Source organism: Coloeus monedula (assembly GCF_965178545.1).
Source record: "Coloeus monedula genome assembly, chromosome: 24".
Taxonomy (NCBI): domain Eukaryota; kingdom Metazoa; phylum Chordata; class Aves; order Passeriformes; family Corvidae; genus Coloeus; species Coloeus monedula.
Genome location: NC_138804.1, coordinates 1768454 through 1785682, shown reverse-complemented (window position 1 = coordinate 1785682; position 17229 = coordinate 1768454). Strand labels below are relative to the sequence as shown.

General features: G+C 53.0%; 1 protein-coding gene across 1 annotated transcript; it reads right to left on the bottom strand.

The window, feature by feature from the left end:
* Positions 1-4: 4 nt before the first annotated feature.
* On the bottom strand, positions 5-4941 carry YARS1 (tyrosyl-tRNA synthetase 1). Its single transcript, XM_082296731.1, has 14 exons — positions 4897-4941; positions 4735-4799; positions 4147-4293; positions 3880-4055; positions 3596-3725; positions 3255-3335; positions 2880-2972; positions 2580-2715; positions 2323-2408; positions 1820-1955; positions 1409-1503; positions 1101-1294; positions 846-987; positions 5-670 (listed from the first exon to the last, which is right to left on the bottom strand). Exons 1-14 carry the CDS (start codon positions 4910-4912, stop codon positions 560-562), a joined length of 1608 nt encoding a protein of 535 aa, XP_082152857.1. The 5' UTR covers positions 4913-4941; the 3' UTR covers positions 5-559.
* Positions 4942-17229: the final 12288 nt, after the last annotated feature.

Here is a 17229-nt window from a genome sequence, read left to right as displayed (position 1 = left end):
TGCAGTCAGCTTGACATTTTATTGGGTTGATGACAGACAGATGGTTCCCAAGTCAGTGTTTAAGGCCCACACCCCCCACGGGCTCGGGACAGACTCACGGGTGCTGCCTGGGCTCCTGGCCAAAGAGCAGCACCAGTGGCCACAGCCCCAGGTGGGCTGGGGGAGGAGCAGGGGCCGGGGCCGGCCGGGCTGTCCCCAGCTCTGGTAGCAGCAACACAAGGTTGGAGAAGCAGCTTTTCCCCTCTGCCCTCACCACAGCACCCACACGTGCCATCCCAGCGGGCAGGGAGTCCAGTCCATGGCACAACTGGGAGCGAGCTGTGGCCCCAAGGCCACGGGGGATGAATCACACGGGTCCCTTGGGTGTGGTGGCACCTCTGGTCCCCAGAGGCCCAGGGGGATGCTGGAGGCAGCTCCCCGGGGTGAGAGGCTGCAAGTTCAGTCCCAGAGCCCCCAGGGCCGAGCCCCCCGACTCGGGGCACTGGGGGGAGATGACCGGGAGGAGCCTGGCTGAGGTGCAGGAGTCAGGCAGGAGGCACCAGAGCAGCCCTGGCACTTGTTAGCTGATGCTGCCACCCTTCAGGCTTTTACAGGAGACCGTGCCCAGCTTGGTCAGGAAGTTTCTCTGCTTCCACTGTGCCACACAATCCTCGGAGATGTGGAAATCAGCCTGGGGAGCAGAGCAGGGAGGCAGAGTCAGCTACTGGGGGGGTTCATCTCCTCCACAGCTTTGCTGCCAGCAACACCGAGGGGGCAAACACCCCATTTGGGGTCACCCAGAGGTGGGGACAGTGGCTCTGCTCAATGCCTGGAGCTCCAGCTACTCAGCTGTTCCCAGTCCTCACCTGCAGCTTCTCAAAGACCTTTTTCTTGGGTTTGAGCTCCTCGTCAGGCTCCCCGCCCTCGTAGCCCTCCACGTAGACGCGCTCCCCGGCACAGCACCCGGCTGGGGGGTCCAGGGGCTCCACCTGACGGGGCTCCCCCACACTAAGGAGGGGTGTGGAGACACCAGAGTCACCCCAAAGTGCTGCCCAGCTGCCCCTCAGCACCCTGGGGCAGCAGGGGGGGAGGCCAGCCCTGGTGTCCCTTCTGTCCCTCACCTGGAGGCACACAGCACCATGCCCTGCGACTCCACCCCCCTCATCTTCTGGGGTTTGAGGTTGCAGAGCAGCACCACGAGCCTGTCCTGCAGCTGCTCCTTGGGGACAAAGTGCACCAGGCCGCTGACCACGGTGCGGGGCTCGGCCTCGCCCACGTCGATCTTCTCCACGTACAGGCTGTCGGCATCCGGGTGCTGCCAGGGGGAGCAGGGATGGGAATGGGGTGGCACAGAAGGTGGCAGTGCCCTCAGGCACACCCCAAGTCACCACACGGGCAGGTTACTCCCTGCTGCCCACTGTGCCCATACCTTTTCCACGCTGATCACTTTGCCAACACGGATGTCCAGCCGGGATGGGACCACGTCCTCCGGCTCCGAGTTCTTGGTGCCCTTCTCTCCAGGCTCTGCAGGGTGAAGGGAATGGTCACAATGCTCAGCACAAACCCAGGGAGGTGGCCAGCCCCAAATGCAGGCCCTGGGGGCAATTCCCTGCAGGGAATTCCATGCTTGTCCCTATACCAGAGAGCACAGTCCTTCCTGTGCTGGCTTTCCTCACCTTTCCCGGTGTTCTCCAGAGCTGTTTTTGAGTCTGGAGCTTCAGAACTTTTCTCTGACCTCAGCTCCTGGAGGGACTCTGTCCCACCCAGCCCTGCATGGCGAGGGCCCCACTTCCCTGAGCTCCCAAGGCCTCCCTTCCCCACGCTCCCAGCTCCTCCTTACTGGCTTTGGCTGGGGTGGGATACGCAGCACTGCTCAGCTTCTTCAGCTCTGGGCAGTTGAACTTCTCTCTGATGGGGTCCAGGAGTTTGTTCAGGGCCACTTCCACTGAGTTCTTCAGGTCTCCAGGGTGCACAACCTGTATCAGGACAAAGAGGTTCCTGTCTGAGGCCAAGGGTGGGACCTGGAGACCAAAGAGGGTGGGAAGATGAATCCCAAACCCTTGACCCGATTCTCCTTGGACATCAAGAGGCTTCTGGACATTTCTGCTTCCAGCCTGGGAACAGCTGGGAATGGTTCAAGTGCTGCTCTGCTCCAGGGTGTGGCTGAACGTGGTGCTGTCTTCACCCCACACCCTTCACTCACCCTCCCTCCCCCAGCTTCTCCCGACTGGGCGCATCCCACACCACCAGGCCACCCTCCACAGTGCACATTTCCATCTCCCAGTGCTCCCTGACTGCTCCCAGGAAGCTCAGGCAGAAGGTTCAGCCCCTCCCTGCACTCACCTGCTCAGCAAAGTCCTTCTCCAGGGCCTCATAGGCCGTGTAGGTTTTGTTTCCTCCCCACTTTTCCTCTCGCAGTACCACAAACTCTGGGACACACAGGTTTGAAGGCTCAGATTAACTCAAGGCTCAGGTAAAGCACCCACCCCACTCTGCCCAGGAGCAGGGGCTGGGGAGGTGGCACTCAGGGACAGCCAGTTTCAGGGGACACACTCCTGTCCCCTCCTCTTATCCACACCCAAGCGTGGCAAGCCCCTCACCTGACTTGAGGGGGAAGAGGACGTGCTTGATGAAGGAGAGGACACCGTTGTTCTCCACATTCCCTGGCTCACAGAAAGCCTTCTTCAGCTTCTTCTTCACATCCTCCTTGCGGTCCAGAAGATCAATCTTGGAGTCCTGCAGCAAGAGATTTCCTCAGCCCTTCACCCAAGCTTTTGCCCAGAAAACTCATGCTGGAGTTGCTACACCTTCTTAAAACACCATGTGAATGGGGAGGGAGAGTTCACCTTCCCTGGGAACCTCCCCAGAGCCCCCTGAGCCCAGCCAGATCCAGGACCAACCTCTTCTGACGAGCTCATTTTGCTGCCTGTCAGCCCAGGAACCATCGGGTTCATCAAATGGACACGCTTGGCATAGCCCAGGGAAGGGAGGTACTGGGAAAACACAAGGAGGCAAGTCAGGCACGAGCCTCACTCAGCTCTAACACACAATCCCCGTTTGCTCCTGGCTTCAGATAACTCTGGGATGTGGGATAACAGCTCCCAGGAAGCACAGAGTCACAGCCAGGGATGTGTGGCCACACAGAGCACAGGAGCAGCAGCAGCATTGTGACACCAACCAGAATCCCACACACTTCTCCCCATGGATTTGGGAGTGTCCAAGCCCTTCCTCAGGCCCCAGCCTGGCAGAACCCCTCCCCCTCCCCAATTCCTGACCTTCTCTGCAAAGGTGAATATCTTCCTCTGGTCCACCCCTCCGAACTGCGCGTCCACCTTGAGATATTCCTCATCCAGCGCCTGTGGAGAGACACAGAGCCTCGAGGCTGGGCCCAAAACAGTGCTGGCCTGTCCCTCAGCCCCTCCTGCAGCACTCCCACCCTGGGAAGGACGGGAACATTCCAGGCTGCTTGCTGGAACAGCAGCTCCATGCTCAGGCCGCGCTCTGTGCCACGGCCAGGTGTGACACTGGGGTGGGGAACAACGACCGTGACATTCAGCCCCAAACACCCCCGTGGCCCTGGCTCTGCCAGCACCTCCCTGCACCCCACCTGCCTCACCTGCAGGCCTGGGTAGAGCAAACCACTCAGCAAGGGATGCTCCACCTGCTTCACCACCTCTGCTCCTGCCTTCTTGGCGTCGTGCTGCGTCACCACAGAGGACAGGCGGTACACGTCCAGCGTGTACTCCCTGTGGGAAGGACAGCACCGTGACCACCTGGCACGCACTGAGCTGGCCACACCGAGAGGGGGACAAAGCCTGGAGGCACCTCCTGGAGTGCCAACACTCTGCAGGAGATCAGCAGAGCCCCAGGTCAGGCTCTCCCTGCACTCCCAGGACTCACTTGCTGAGCTGGTAATCGGTGCCCCGGACGAATTTCAGCTTCTCCAGGGGCACCCCGATGCTCTCCAGCATGGCTTTGATGACGTGCTCATAGTAACGGGTGCGCAGCTCCAGCAGCTCCCAGGGAGCCTTCATGTTGTCCAGGTAAGCGTGGAGGTCGGCAAAGAGTATTGTCACCTGGAGAGGGGGGGACAGGCGGTGCCAGCTGGGTCAGGGGAACCGCCCCTGCTTGTTGCAGCTGCCACCCAGCGCGGTGACAAGGTCCCACCTCACATCCAGCCTTCAGGAAATCCGCAATCTTGGACATGGGCACGAAATAGGCCACGTGGGGCTTGCCCGTGGTGGCGGTCCCCCAGTAGATCTTCAGCTCTCGCTCCTTCAGGATGGCCAGGAGCTTGTCCTCGCCCAGCACCTCCTGTGAGGGGCCAAAACACACCGGTCTGGCAGGGCTGGGCGTCACACCGGGAAGGAGGTGGGCAGAACAAATCCCGCTGGGTGCCCGGGCTTCATACACGGCGTGTCCCGGGGCTGATCTCGAGGGCTTGCTTTGGCTCAGATCCCCCGATCCCAGCCTCCCCATGCCCTGATCCTGCCCCGTTCCCTCCTCTCGGGCCCCAATCTTGCCGTATTTCCCTCGATCCAGCCCCGATCCTGCCCCCATCCCCCCGGTACCTTGACCCCATCCTACCCCCAATCGCCTCCGATTCAGCCTCGGTCAACCCACCCGACCCCAATTCCTTCGCCCGACCCCGATACAGCCCCGCTCGTCCCTCAGATCCAGCCCAGATTCCCCCCTTCCCGGTCCCCGATCCCGATCCCCGGCCCGGCCGCCCCGGCCCCATCCGCCTCCCGGTACCTGCAGGTTCCGCGTTATGAGCTGATACTTCTCCTGCGGGCCGGGCGCGGGCTCCATAGCGGCGGCTGCAGGGCAGGACACAGCGTTACCGGAGCCTCCGCCCCCCGGGGCCCCCCGGGACCCCCAAAACGCCCCCGGTTTCCCCCGCCCGCTCCCCCCGACCTGCCCCGGGTTGCATCAGCCCCGCTCGGCGCTCGACTGCCGCGCCTAGGCCTGCCGAGCGCCGAGCTGCCGATGGGGATGAGCGGGCGGGGAGGAGTCGCGCTCCTCCAATCAGAGAGCGCCTCGCGCGGCGGGGGGGCCGCGCTCCGCCAATCAGAGGGCGCTCCGCGCGCGTGGGGGCGTGGCCTTGGCGCCGTTAAGATGGCGGAGGGTGAGCGCCCTTCCCGCCACACCCGGCCCCGCCGCGGCCGCGGCTTTGTGTCAGGGGAACTTCATTTTTCGCCTTTATTTGGGGGTTTTCACCCCTTTTTTTTCCGGGGCTCGAGGAGCTCCCCGTGTTCGGCCGGGCTGGGAGGAGAGGCTGGGGGTGGGGCGGGCTTGGGCCCGCCTTGGGGCGGTGCCGTTGAGGCGCCGGTTGGGCGGTGCCCGCTGAGGGCTGGGCAGGTCCCTGAGGGAGAGAGGTGGGCGGTGTTCGCTTCTGTGCCCTCGGTGAGGCGAGAGCGGAGCCCTACCGCCTCCTGAGGTTTTTATCTGGAGAGGGAAAGGCTCCAGGATGATTTTATTGCAGGTTTTTAATGCCGAAAGGGGCTTTGGAGATGGGCCTGGAGGGCAGGGTTAGATGGGATATTGGGGAAAAAATCCCTCCCTGTGAGGGTGGAGAGGCCCTGGCGCAGGTTGCCCAAAGAAGCTGTGGCTGCTCCATCCCTGGCAGTGTCCAAGGCCAGGCTGGACGGGGCTTGGAGCAGCCTGGGACAGTGGAAGGTGTCCCTGCCCATGGCAAGGGGTGAACTTGATGTCCCTTCCAACCCAAATCATTTGGGGGTTCCATGGTTAGGAGCTGAGTTATTGGGCTACCACCCTCCATAGGGCTGAATCCACACACAGCAGATTCCTGAGGTATTTTTTTTCCCTACAGCACGGTTCTGAAGGTGTCCCTTTTCATTGTTCTGGCAGAATGACAAGAGGAAGCAGCAGAATTGCCCAGGTTTCATTCCTGGAGTGTGTGACCCTCCCTTTTTTAAACAGTAGTCCAAGCAACAGGAAAGACAAAAGACATTCCTTTAAATCCTTGGTCAAAGAGGACAGGAAATACCTTTCCTTAGTCCAAATTCTCCTGCTGGGTGAGAGTCAAGTGCGGGGCTTTCAAGTCCAAAGATTCCTTTTGGGATGAGTCCTCACTCCGGGGAAAACAGGGTTTGTTTGTGAATGCTTTGAAACGATTGAATTTTACAGGAAGGTTCTTTATCTGGTGCTCTTGGATGATAATGAGTATTTTGTGTGAGTGTCTCAGCGACTAAATCCCTGCTCCGTGTGCCCTCTGCTCCCTCCAGGGTTCCTCTTCCTTTGCTCAGTTTTTCCCAACCCCCCAAAAAAAAGGTTTTTAGTGTGTTTATTTATCTCTGAAGGGCGGAGGTGGGCGATGAGACACTTGGAGGTTTTATTTAATGCCTCAAGCGTGTTCTGCAATTTAAGGCTGTAATTTGGGACTCCCGGGGTCTGCTGTGAGTGATTGGCAGCAGTTTTGGAGGAGAGGGCACAGCCTGTGGGGGTTTCCAATCTTTGGGGTTTCCATTGGCGCTGCTTGAGGGAACACTCGGGGTTGGGAGCTAAAATAGTCGAGAACAGGCACCAAATTGTGGTGTCTCAGGTTTTTTTTACCTTCCCTGTTAAATTCCAGCATCTTTAGGATACAGCTGAGTTCCTTTTACTGAGGATGTCGCTTTTGCTGGCAGGTTGGAGCTGACTCCTGCTGATTCCTCCTCTGGAAGGGCTGATCAAAGGCCACCAGCAGCAGATGAGCCTCAGCTCAGGCCTCTAGAGCTGGAAGCAGAGATCCAGGAAGCCCCAGCGACATGGGAGACACTTCCCCTCCTTCCCCTGGGCTCTGCCCGTGCCGGGAATTTAAACAGGACCCAGTTCCCAGGGCCAAGAGGTTGTCAGATTGTGCAGTGCAGGTTCAGGCCCTGCAGTCAGCTAAGAAAGCCTGTGTGCTGAGCCGTGGCTGCAGCACTCCAGATCCAGCAGGGAATCCTCCATTCCCTTCCCCAGGCTCTGGCTGCTCCCTTGTCCTGGATGAGAGTGGCCACGATGACCTTGCTGCCAGTTTTTCTGTGTCCAAGTACAACGACGTGGCCATTTCCCTGGACATCAGCAGGTGTTTTGACAACAGCGAGCTGGATGATTCCCTGCTGGAGCTGTCAGGCAGTGAGAAAGGCAATTCTCCCTTTGATTACACCGAGGAAGAGATCCAGGAAATCTTGGCAGATGATTCCATGGATGCTGAGCAGCAGCACCTCGCTGGTGAAAGCCACCTGAGCCAAAATGCGAGCGGAGAGAGCGGCGAAGCCGAGAGCGGCAAAGCCGAGAGCAGCAGCTGCACTGCGGGGATGTCGGTCAGTGAGGCGGCCTCAGAGGTCACAGAGGAACCAAAGGAAGCCCAGGAGCATCCCTCAGGCAGTTCTGGGTGTGATCCTGGCTTTCTGAGTGGCAGTGCTGCTCTGGATGGGGCCCAGCTGCAGCAAGAGCTGGATCTTGACCTGCAGGAGCTCCTGAGCCTGTTCGCTGCCACCTGCTCCGATGAGGCTCTGGAGGACAATTACCTGGGAGAGGTGGAAGCTTTGGAAGCAATGATAGATGATTGCTTGAATTCTACAGCTGTTGGGAGCTGCATTCCCAAAGAATCCTCGGAAGGGGTGATGCCTAAAGGCCAGCAAAGCCTGGCTCAGGATTGTTCAGGACGATCCGTGCCCTCGTCCGACCTTCCCCGTGGCCAGAGCAAGGGGGATGAGAGTCCAGCATCTGTGCTGCCATCAAACAAAGAACTTGCCAAAGCAACAACGAGCTGTTCCTCAAGGAAATCAGGCTCTCCAGAGGGTGCTGAAGGGGAATCCACAGGAGCTGAGCAGCCATCAGGCAGCACTAAAGTAAACTCACGTCTTAATTCTTGTAACTTGAATGGTTTTAGTCCCATCCCTTTGGATTTGTGCTCGTGGCCGTGCCCATGTGCACACAAGTGTTGTGTTTATACAGGGGAGGTTTTGCCAAGTGGGTTTTTATGTAACTGCATAAGCAAAACTTACATGGAAAAGTTTAATTACACCTTAATCCCTTTTCCCCTTCCCTTTCCAGACAGCTGTAGGCCAGACTGGGCAGGAAGAGACAACCAGTGGGAAGAAAAGTGACAAAGTAATTCCTGTCCCACAGAAGGAGGAAAAAAGGTAATTTGGGAGACCCACACTTTGAAAAACATCCCAGCTGTTTCCTCCACCACTTTGTTGGTCGTGCGTTGCTGGGTTTATTTCTATTTTAAAATTAAGATGCGCTGAAATAGTAGGGAAACAATGAATATTTTACCCTGTAAGGTACTGGAAGAGGGGGGAAAGAATATCAGGGAGTGGGAAAGGAGGTGGGTCAGGCGGTGGAGGGGGTGTTTGTGCCGCTCCTCCCGCAGCCGTTCCCTGCAGGTGGCAGCAGCAGAGCGGATCGGGATGTTGCTCCTGCTCTTCCCCGCTCCTGGAGGCGGCACATCGGGGCTTTTCTGGGCGTTGCTGTTCGCAGCGTGGCCTTGAGTGGTGTGAAAAAGCTGCTTTTGAGAGCTCCCTGCGGGTTCCCGGCGTGGTCAGCGGGGCAGTGACCGGCTGGGTGGCTCAGCTGCTTTGCTCTCGGTGTGTTTGATCTTCGCGGCTTTACTCAAATAAACACTTCTATTTTCTCAATCCCTGAACGGTGCTACGAGAATGTCGTGTCTGCCGTAGTTCTGCAGGGCTCTCTGCCCTCTCTGCCAACAGTAACCTAATTTGACAAATCATCTATAAAAAAAACGTTCACGCTCTTTGTTATTTTCAAGGCCAAAACCACGGACCTGCATTTCAGAAGTGCAACCTGAGCAAAAGAAACGTTTCTCTCCAGGCTGTGCCAATCCCAATGAGGAAAAGTGTGGATATTACCTCAGGTAACCCCCAGGTGGGATGGGATGAGGCTGGTGGGCAGGGAAAAAATTGATATCCTGGCTGGCTGGATTTGTATTCTTTGTTTGGAGTGTGGTTGTTTTCAGAGGGGAATAAAAAGTGCCTGTGACACTTTTGTGCACTGCCACGCACAAAATTCCTGCACAGGAATCAGCCTGGCTGGGAAATATTGTAAAGGGTGTGGAAAATCAGGGATGCTCCCAAAGCAGGTTTGTACTCCCTGGGAAAAGCAGAGCTGAGCTCTGGCTTGTTCTGTTGGGGATTGACTTGGTTTTGGCAGTTCACAACTATCCCAGAATCATCAAAATTGGAAAAGACCTCAAAGATCATCGAGTTCCCACCTTGTCATCAACCCAGAGCACTGAGAGGATACCTCCAGGACTCCACCACCTCTCTGAAACCTCAAAACTCACACTGGGGGAATCTTGAGCTCAATGCTGAGATTTGGACTCAGACTGGGAGAATCTTGAGCTCAAGTGCTGAGATTTGGACTCAGACTGGGGGAATCTTGAGCTCAATGCTGAGATTTGGACTCAGACTGGGGGAATCTTGAGCTCAAGTGCTGAGATTTGGATTTATTTTTGACACCTTCTCTGTGTTGCCTCAGTGGTGTCATCCAAGAGCCACCGACTGCGGGGGTGTGGAAAGGAAGGTGTTGCAAAGAGCAGGTTTGGATTTCAGCTCAGGGGTGGCAGCTGATGGGTAGGACTGGGATGCTCTGAGAGGCAAAATATTCTGGTACCTTCCAGCCACAGCTCCCTGTGGTTATTTTGAGTGTTCATGGGTGCAATAATTGCCATTTCTTGCGAGGCAGAAGAAGCTGACAGTTCTGTGTGTGGAGCCTGCACTTAGGCAGGCAGCAGGAACAGCTGCATAGCCACGGGGCTGCTTCCAGAGGATGAATCCAGCATAAGTAATGCAGGGGGGGGGATGAGGCAAGGAAAGCTAAAATGGCCCGTTTTCTCTTGCTTTCAAATTAAAAATGCAAGACGTATGTTGTGAGTCACAGAAAATCAGGCAGGAGCTCTAAATGAGCGAGGCTGACGAGTGAAATCGAGCTCCCTTTTGCCGGGGAAGAACATTGTCTGTGATGCACACAATTGGATTTTCTTATTAGTGCAAACCTTTCTTATTCCAAATAGCTGGAGGCTTGGAATTCAGCCCGACAGACAGCGTGGGCTCTCCCAGTTGTCCCAGTTGTGGGTTGGCAGTGCCCTGGGTGCTGTTCCCCTGCACCTGGATCTGCAGCAGGGTTCCTGGGTGTGTGATTTGCATGGGAAATGCTCAGTGATCCCAAGGAATCCATGAAGGAAAATGAGCAGGTTTAGAGCCAGCAAGGGAATTCCTTCTGGGAAGCAGTAACTAATATATTGCTGCCACAAATCTTCAGCTCTGTTTTGAGTTGCAAATCTCCTGGCATTTGTCTCAGGGTAATGTTTGCTTTGCTATCCCATCTATTACGTAATCTGTCTGTTCTTCCTTGGATCCTGGCTCTTGCTGCTGTGCTGTCTGAGGGAATTCCAAGCTGGCTACAGCAGAGATTTTGTCTTTTTCCTTATCTGTGCAGTGTCTTGCACCTGCAGGAAATGCAACTTTCATATATATAAATGCAACATATATATATATATAAAATGCGTTTTTCTAATATATAAATACAACTTCTGTATCTCTAAAAAATACATTTTTCATATAGATATCTTCTATATCTGCATCTGTCTCATATATATTCTTAAATTGGGTGGTTGAGTGCTAAAAGTCACACTGAGTAGTTGAAAAAACATCCTTTTATATTCAGAATAAACTTCTCACATCGAGCTGTCTCCAGTGTGTTAGGAGACAACCCCATGACTCTCCTTGTGCTTCCTCTCATTCTGCTTTCTAGATGCTCTTAAATCCTAATATATTCATTTATTTGCAGCTTCCCCTAAGAATTTAAATGCTGCTGAGGCTCTGCTGGAGCAGATGTAAAAATGAGCTGTGATTTGAGCATCTGCTTGGCAATGGGGGGCTGATAATTGACCACACAAGATTTTTGCCAGCTGACCATTTGTCAGCGTTTGCACTTTGTTATTGCCCTTTATCCTGCAGTAAATGGAATTATTTCCTTCCTGGTGAGATCCTTCTCAGCAATTCTGGGGCCGTATCAGCTACACAAATAATGAGGCTCCTAAAACTGTGTTATTTGGAGCAGAACCAAAGAATGGGTTGGGTTGGAAGGGACCTTAAAGATCATCCTCTTCCACCCCCTGCCATGAGCAGGGAACCTTCCACTGCTCCAAGCCCCATCCAGGCACCTCTGGGAAGCTGAGCTGGCTCCTGTCTGACCTCCATCCATTTTTTTCCCCCAACCAGGACTCCATCAGAAACTCTCCTTGAGGCTTGGTGTGTTTGCTAAAGGTTTTGGATGCTTTTAAAAATTTTATCAGACTTCTCACAACCTGGCAGAAACCTGATAAATTATTTCCTTGGATCTCCCTGGAATCAAAGGGAGAGGAGGATGAGGAAATACCTTATAAAGGGGCACAAACCATCTGGTCCTACTGTAATAACAAAGATCAATATCTTAAAAAAAAAACCCCAGACACCGTGTTTGAGGTGATGGAAAGGGAGAGCAGTGTCAGGGAACATTTGGAGAAACAGATCTGTGAAATACAAATGAACTCTTTGCTTGCAGACTCTGCCTTGAAAGACTCTGGTCTCTTGATTGATGCTGAGCTGGCTGAGGGGGGGGGGGAAAACCCCCAAACCTTAATCTTGAAGCAGTTTTTACCTGCCCAACTTAATTTTGCTTGGCTGGAGAGCAGGCAGGGAAGGTGCAGGGCTGGGGCTGTGCTGACATGAAGGAGGAATTACATTTAGTGGCTGAGCTCAGGAGGGAGATTTCACTTCAAAGCAAATGAAATCCACCTCCAAACCCTAAACTTCAAGAGCTGTGGGATGGGGTAGGAATTGATAAAGCAGATTTCTAGGTTTGTGGGGAGAAGTTGCTGGGTTCAGAGTGTGATCCTTCTGGTCTGGGGGTTTCTCGAGTGGCAAAGCTGAAATAATCAGAGCTCCTGATTTCTAAATGAGTGGAATTTACCTGAAAACCTCATCTCACATCTGTAGTTTGGTCTGAACTGTTTTGGAAGGAATGAGGATGTGCCCAAGGAGAAAGAACTCAGAATGTTTGAAGCACTATTCCATGGCAGCTCAGTTTATCTGGCCCCCTTTCCTCAGGCCAAAAGGAGGCCTGAGGTAGATGGTGAGGCACTGGGATAAGTTTCTCCAAATATTTGGTGGGATTGGGCTGCCCCTGGGACTTCCCCTCTTGGAGAGGAGCTGAAATCTTTCCTGGAATGAGGCACTGTGAAAGTTTGTCCAACTCCTGAAAGGTACACCCCTGGCAGTAGGAAATGTTCCCTCTGTTTTTATGACCTGTTTCACCTCTGACTCCAAATAAGGGAGGGAACTGAGATGGAGGAAGGCTCAAAATCTGTAAAAAAGTTGTGATTTCTTCTGCACTCATTGGAGACAATGGGAACTGCTGTGTAGGGTGAGAGTTTGCCTTGGAGAACCTCCCTTCCTCCCAAATCCTCCACGGATTTCTCAAGAACACCTCTAAAAATCCCTTCTAGAAGTACCCATTTTTAACCAGGAGTTGGGTAAATAGGAGCTGATCCTGCAGTTTCTGAAGGAGACCCGGGATTGCTCAGGAATCCTGGGAAGGAGCTGTGATTCACATCCATCACATGACTGCAGTGGCAGCACGGCAAAACCTTGGAGTTTGGACTGGGCAAGGACACGCTCTGTGCTCTGCTGAGAGCCCCTGGGAAAGCTGGACTTCAGCAAGGGCAATATTCCAGGGAATTGGCCTTTCCCTGAGCTCTGCTGCCTGTTCTGAGTGGAATCCAGACCAAGCTGGAGCCCTTCTGGTCCCTGCCTGTTCTTGCTGAGCAGCTGCTGTGAAAATAAAACTCTCTGTGCTGTCGAGGTGACAACAGTTCCTGCTCCAAACCAGACGTTTGGACAGTGGATTTGCAGGAGTGACCCCCCCCGTGGTTGGATTTTGCTTTGAAAACCAGATGGTTTTGCAGTTTTAAAAATGTGATTTCCTGAGTTAGACTCATCCCTGTGCACAAAAAAAAAAAGATAAAAATCAAGCAGCAAAGTTGTGTTTTTCAAAACACAGATGGGGCAAAGCTTTGTAGCACTCTGAGGCCTGCAGATAACCAAGCCCCTTGAAGTGGTTTGGGTTTTAATCTTGCTTTTCTGAGGCTGCCTAAAGCTGCTGGGGTTTTGTCTGGCTGTTTCAGAACGTGCAAATGAGAGGGTTTAAGGCGGGTGCAGCACTTTGTGAGGAAAATTTCCTTTTTGTTTGAAGTTGAACCTTCAGCCTTTGTGGTGGGCCAGGGAGAAGGAGCTTTGCAAAGAAGCACCAGGCAGAATTCCTGAAAGGAACTTTGATGTTCTCACTTCTCAAGGTGCCTTCTTAGGATGTGGTTTCACTTTGAAAACCTCCTACCAAGAAAATGAGGTACCAGCTGCGAGCCCCAAGGAAATGGAGATCTGTTTTCAGAGATGCTGCTGCTCCAGCCTCATCCAAATGCTCCTCTTGTGTTTGTTTTTAACTTTTTTGACCGACTTTTTTTGCAGAAATTACCCAAATTCCCACCCTAACACAGTGGGTGAGCAAGAACTTGGCCAAACACCACGATTTCCAGAGAATTCCTGAGCACTTCCAGTGTAACCCCATTGGATTTTGCTGCTGTGCTGGTTCTTGTTCTGCCTTTAGAGGTGTTAATTGGTCTGGTTTTCAGTGGTTTTCACTTTCGTTTGTAACTTCTCTGTAAAAGCATTTTGTGAGGTTTGTGCTTGAGTTTATAAATATTTTGCAGCTTTTAGATGTCACTTTCTTCTTTCCTGTGCTGCTGAGCAACTCCAAATGAGTTGGAGGTGGATAAGTTGATCTTCCCAATGTTCTTCCAAGGGGTGCCAGCAGGGCCTTGTGACTCCTTTAGGTATTTATAGGTGGAATTTTGGAGAGCAAATTAAGTTTATTCAGGGAGCAAATCATCTCATATTTTTATCATCGTAATCTGACTATTTCTGGAGATGCTTTTGGCTCATGTGATCTTAAAGAAATAAAAATTTAGGCTCAGTACTGATGTTTTTTAGTGTTCTGGTTCATAGATTTTATTCTTTTGCACCCAAAGTGGGACAGGAGGAAGTGGCTTTGAAAAACAGGCAAAGTTTCTCCCTGTCCTGAACGTGCAGTGACTGAAACGGGGAGAATGGAAATAATTTGTCCAAAGGATGAGCAGGGAATCTTGGAGCAGAGCCTGGCACAGAATCCAGGCAGGAGGGAATCCATGGGCAGCACTTTTGGGGCTGGGTTGTCCAGGCAGGGCTGGGCTTTGTGATGTCCTCCAGTGATATCAGGTCCTTGATGCCACCAGAGCCTCTCAGGTGACTTTTACCTCTGTAAATTTTATTCACCGAGAGCTTTGCATTGAGGGAGAAGGAGAAACCCCTTGGGAGCATGTGGGAGTTGTCAGCACCTGGTGGTTCTTAGCTTTTGAAACCAGTGAACCCCACACATCAAGGTCTTTGGAAAAGGAATCATTTCCCTGTGCTCTGAGGGCAGTTTCACCTGATGTGCAGCTCATGGAATCCCAGCATAATTCAGGTTAGAAGGGATCTAAAGATCATCCAGTCCCACCCCTGTCAGGGCAGGGACACCTTCTACTATCCCAGGCTGCTCCAAAATCCTTCTCCAACCCAGCCTTGGACACTTCCAGAGATGGAAATTCTTCTCAGCAAGCAGCACCTGACCATGCTAAGGAGGTGCTGGTGGCATCTCCAGGGCTGCTGTGTCCCAGAGCAGCTCCCCTGGGATGGGGCAGCTGGGGCAGAAGGGGATTTGTGTTCTTTGGGAGTGTAAAACTCCCAGGAATGAGCACTGCCATGGAGCAGCTCTGCCCTTTGGGAAGGATTTGAGCTTCTGGGCAGCTTTAGTGCTGCAAATTTCCTTCTTTGACATTGCAAGTGATTCACATCTGAGTGGTGGAGAGGGGAGGGAGGGATTGTGGATGAAGCCTTCCTGGAAGGGACAGAGTGTTTTGCTGTGTGTTTGCTGCTAGAGAGTAGCCAAGGGCCCTGATGATGATTTTTGCTGTAGTAGAACCCAGTGACATCAATAGAAACTGGAATAAAACGGCTTTGTGCAAGGCCTGCGTGAGCTCTGATGAAATGCCTCACAATTAAAAATTTAATAGCAAAAAAATTTAACAGCATTTAATAGCTGCTGTATTGCAGCCAGCCAACAGCAGCTGGAAAACAATGAGACTGAAATTAAACTGCTGTGTGGGGTTTCTTTTCTGCCTTCCTCTCAAAAACTAACCCGCTCTTCCCTACTTTTGTGCTGTGAGGAGGAAGAAATTCCATCCTGGAACAGGAAATAGTGGAAGCTGATAATATTCTCCCTTTGGTTTGAGAGGGTGTTTAGGTGCAGAGCAGGTCAGGATGGTATAATAAATAAGTTTTATTTAGCAGTTGGTGGCACTAAAAGTGAGGGGGTTTGTGAGTTCAAAAGGACAACGATGCTGCAAAGTGTCCAATGGCATCGTGGGGCTCTGTCATTATTGCCTCTGCATCCAGCGTGTCCAGATTCCAAGGAAAAAGTTTTTTTTCTGGCTGCCAGCTTTGCTGCCTCCATCAGGGAATCTGAAGTTCAAGCTGTGTCTTCCCTGGCTCTGTCACTAATAATGAAGGCTCTTCATTTGGAACTTACTTAACCAAAATTGAGGCTGCTCCCGGCGCTGAAAGAGAATCCAGAATCCTTTTTCCTCCAGCCGTGTGGGCCGCAGCACCACGGAGGGGGGGGAACATCATCCTTTTAATCCCTGTGGTCACCAGACAATTCAGTAGACGCCAGATTTGTGGAGGAAACAGAAGATATTTTAGCATAACAAGCGCGTCGATCAGGCAGCTTTTTAACAACCGCTGGAAAGCTGATTGAATTTGGTCAGCTCGGGCGGGCGGCTGCTTCCAGACGAGGCTGTAATAGCTCATTACACGTCGTTAGGAAGCTTTTTTTCCCCGCAAATCTGGGGAAATTACATTTGGTGGAACATATGGTGTCATCTCCAGCTCTCTCCTTGGGAAGAGCAGGCCTCGCCGTATTTTGCTGGGGAAAGTGGATGTGCAGCTGTGACATTCGCTTTGGAGTGATGTCACCTTTCGTGTCTTTGGCAAACACTGGCATCAGCAGCCTGTTCCTCCCCATTTGCATCTCCTCCAGAAAGCCATTACCAGCTGAGATTGTGCTAACACTTTCCGCCGTGTAGGTGTTTCCTCCTCGGCTTCTCTTGAAGTGCCAGGGAATCAAATGCCTCGTGTTCCCGTTTTCCTTGGAGCACGGAGCCTGTGCCGGTGCCTGGTGGCCCGGGGGAGGGGGTGACAAGTGGCTGGGGCTGTGTTGTGAGTTGGAAGGACACGCTGTGCAGGATTGTTTGCTCCACACTTCCTCCCGCGGCTCCTCTTGCCTAAACTCGTGGGGGAGGAATCTATTGGCTAAATTGTACTTGTAGGCATAATATTACAGTGCTTGGAAGGAGGGAGGCGAGCGGTGCTTCACTCGGAACACGCCCCGAGTGCGCTGCCAAAGGGTTCTGTTTGCAGCTCTTTGCTCCTATTGTGCCCCGAGTTTGTGCTCAGTGGGTTCTTGGAAGTCAGCGGGATTCATCCCGAGCCAGCTGGGAGGGCTGCTTCCCTTTGCTTTGGGAGATCAGCAGGGAATCAGCCTCTCTGGGATCCCTGGCACAGCAGCCCACTCCCACTTGCTGCTTTTTGGTATTTATTGAAACCTCCTTTTTCCAGCTCCCGCTTCCAACAATGAGTCAAAATCAGCAGTCAGGGCAAAAACACGTGGGGGGACGTGGGTGGTCTGTAGGGTGTGTTGTGCTGTGGCCCAGCATGACTTCCCTCAGTGTGTCTTGGGTTTATTTTTGCTTGATCTCTTGCCTTTATTGACTGTAAAACACCTCAGGAGTATCTTCTGGTAGCTGCTGATGGGAGTGAGGTGTCTGTTCTAAAGATGGGTTTAGGATTGAACTCACAGTACCGGAGCCTGAGCGGTGTCTGACTCTCATGGGTTACACTGGAATTTAATACCCAAACAGCAGTTAAAGCTTTGATGTTTATGACCCTCAGAACAGCAGCATTTTAAGTAACTTTCTTCTCCTCTAACCTTTTCCTAAAATGTGGAGTTACTCCATCACTTCAATGCAGAGTGGCTGAAAAATTTCCTTGAAGGGAATCTCTTGAACGGAGTGGTTTGGGGTCCCTGTGTGAGCTGAATTCTGCCAGCCTACATTTGTTTCTC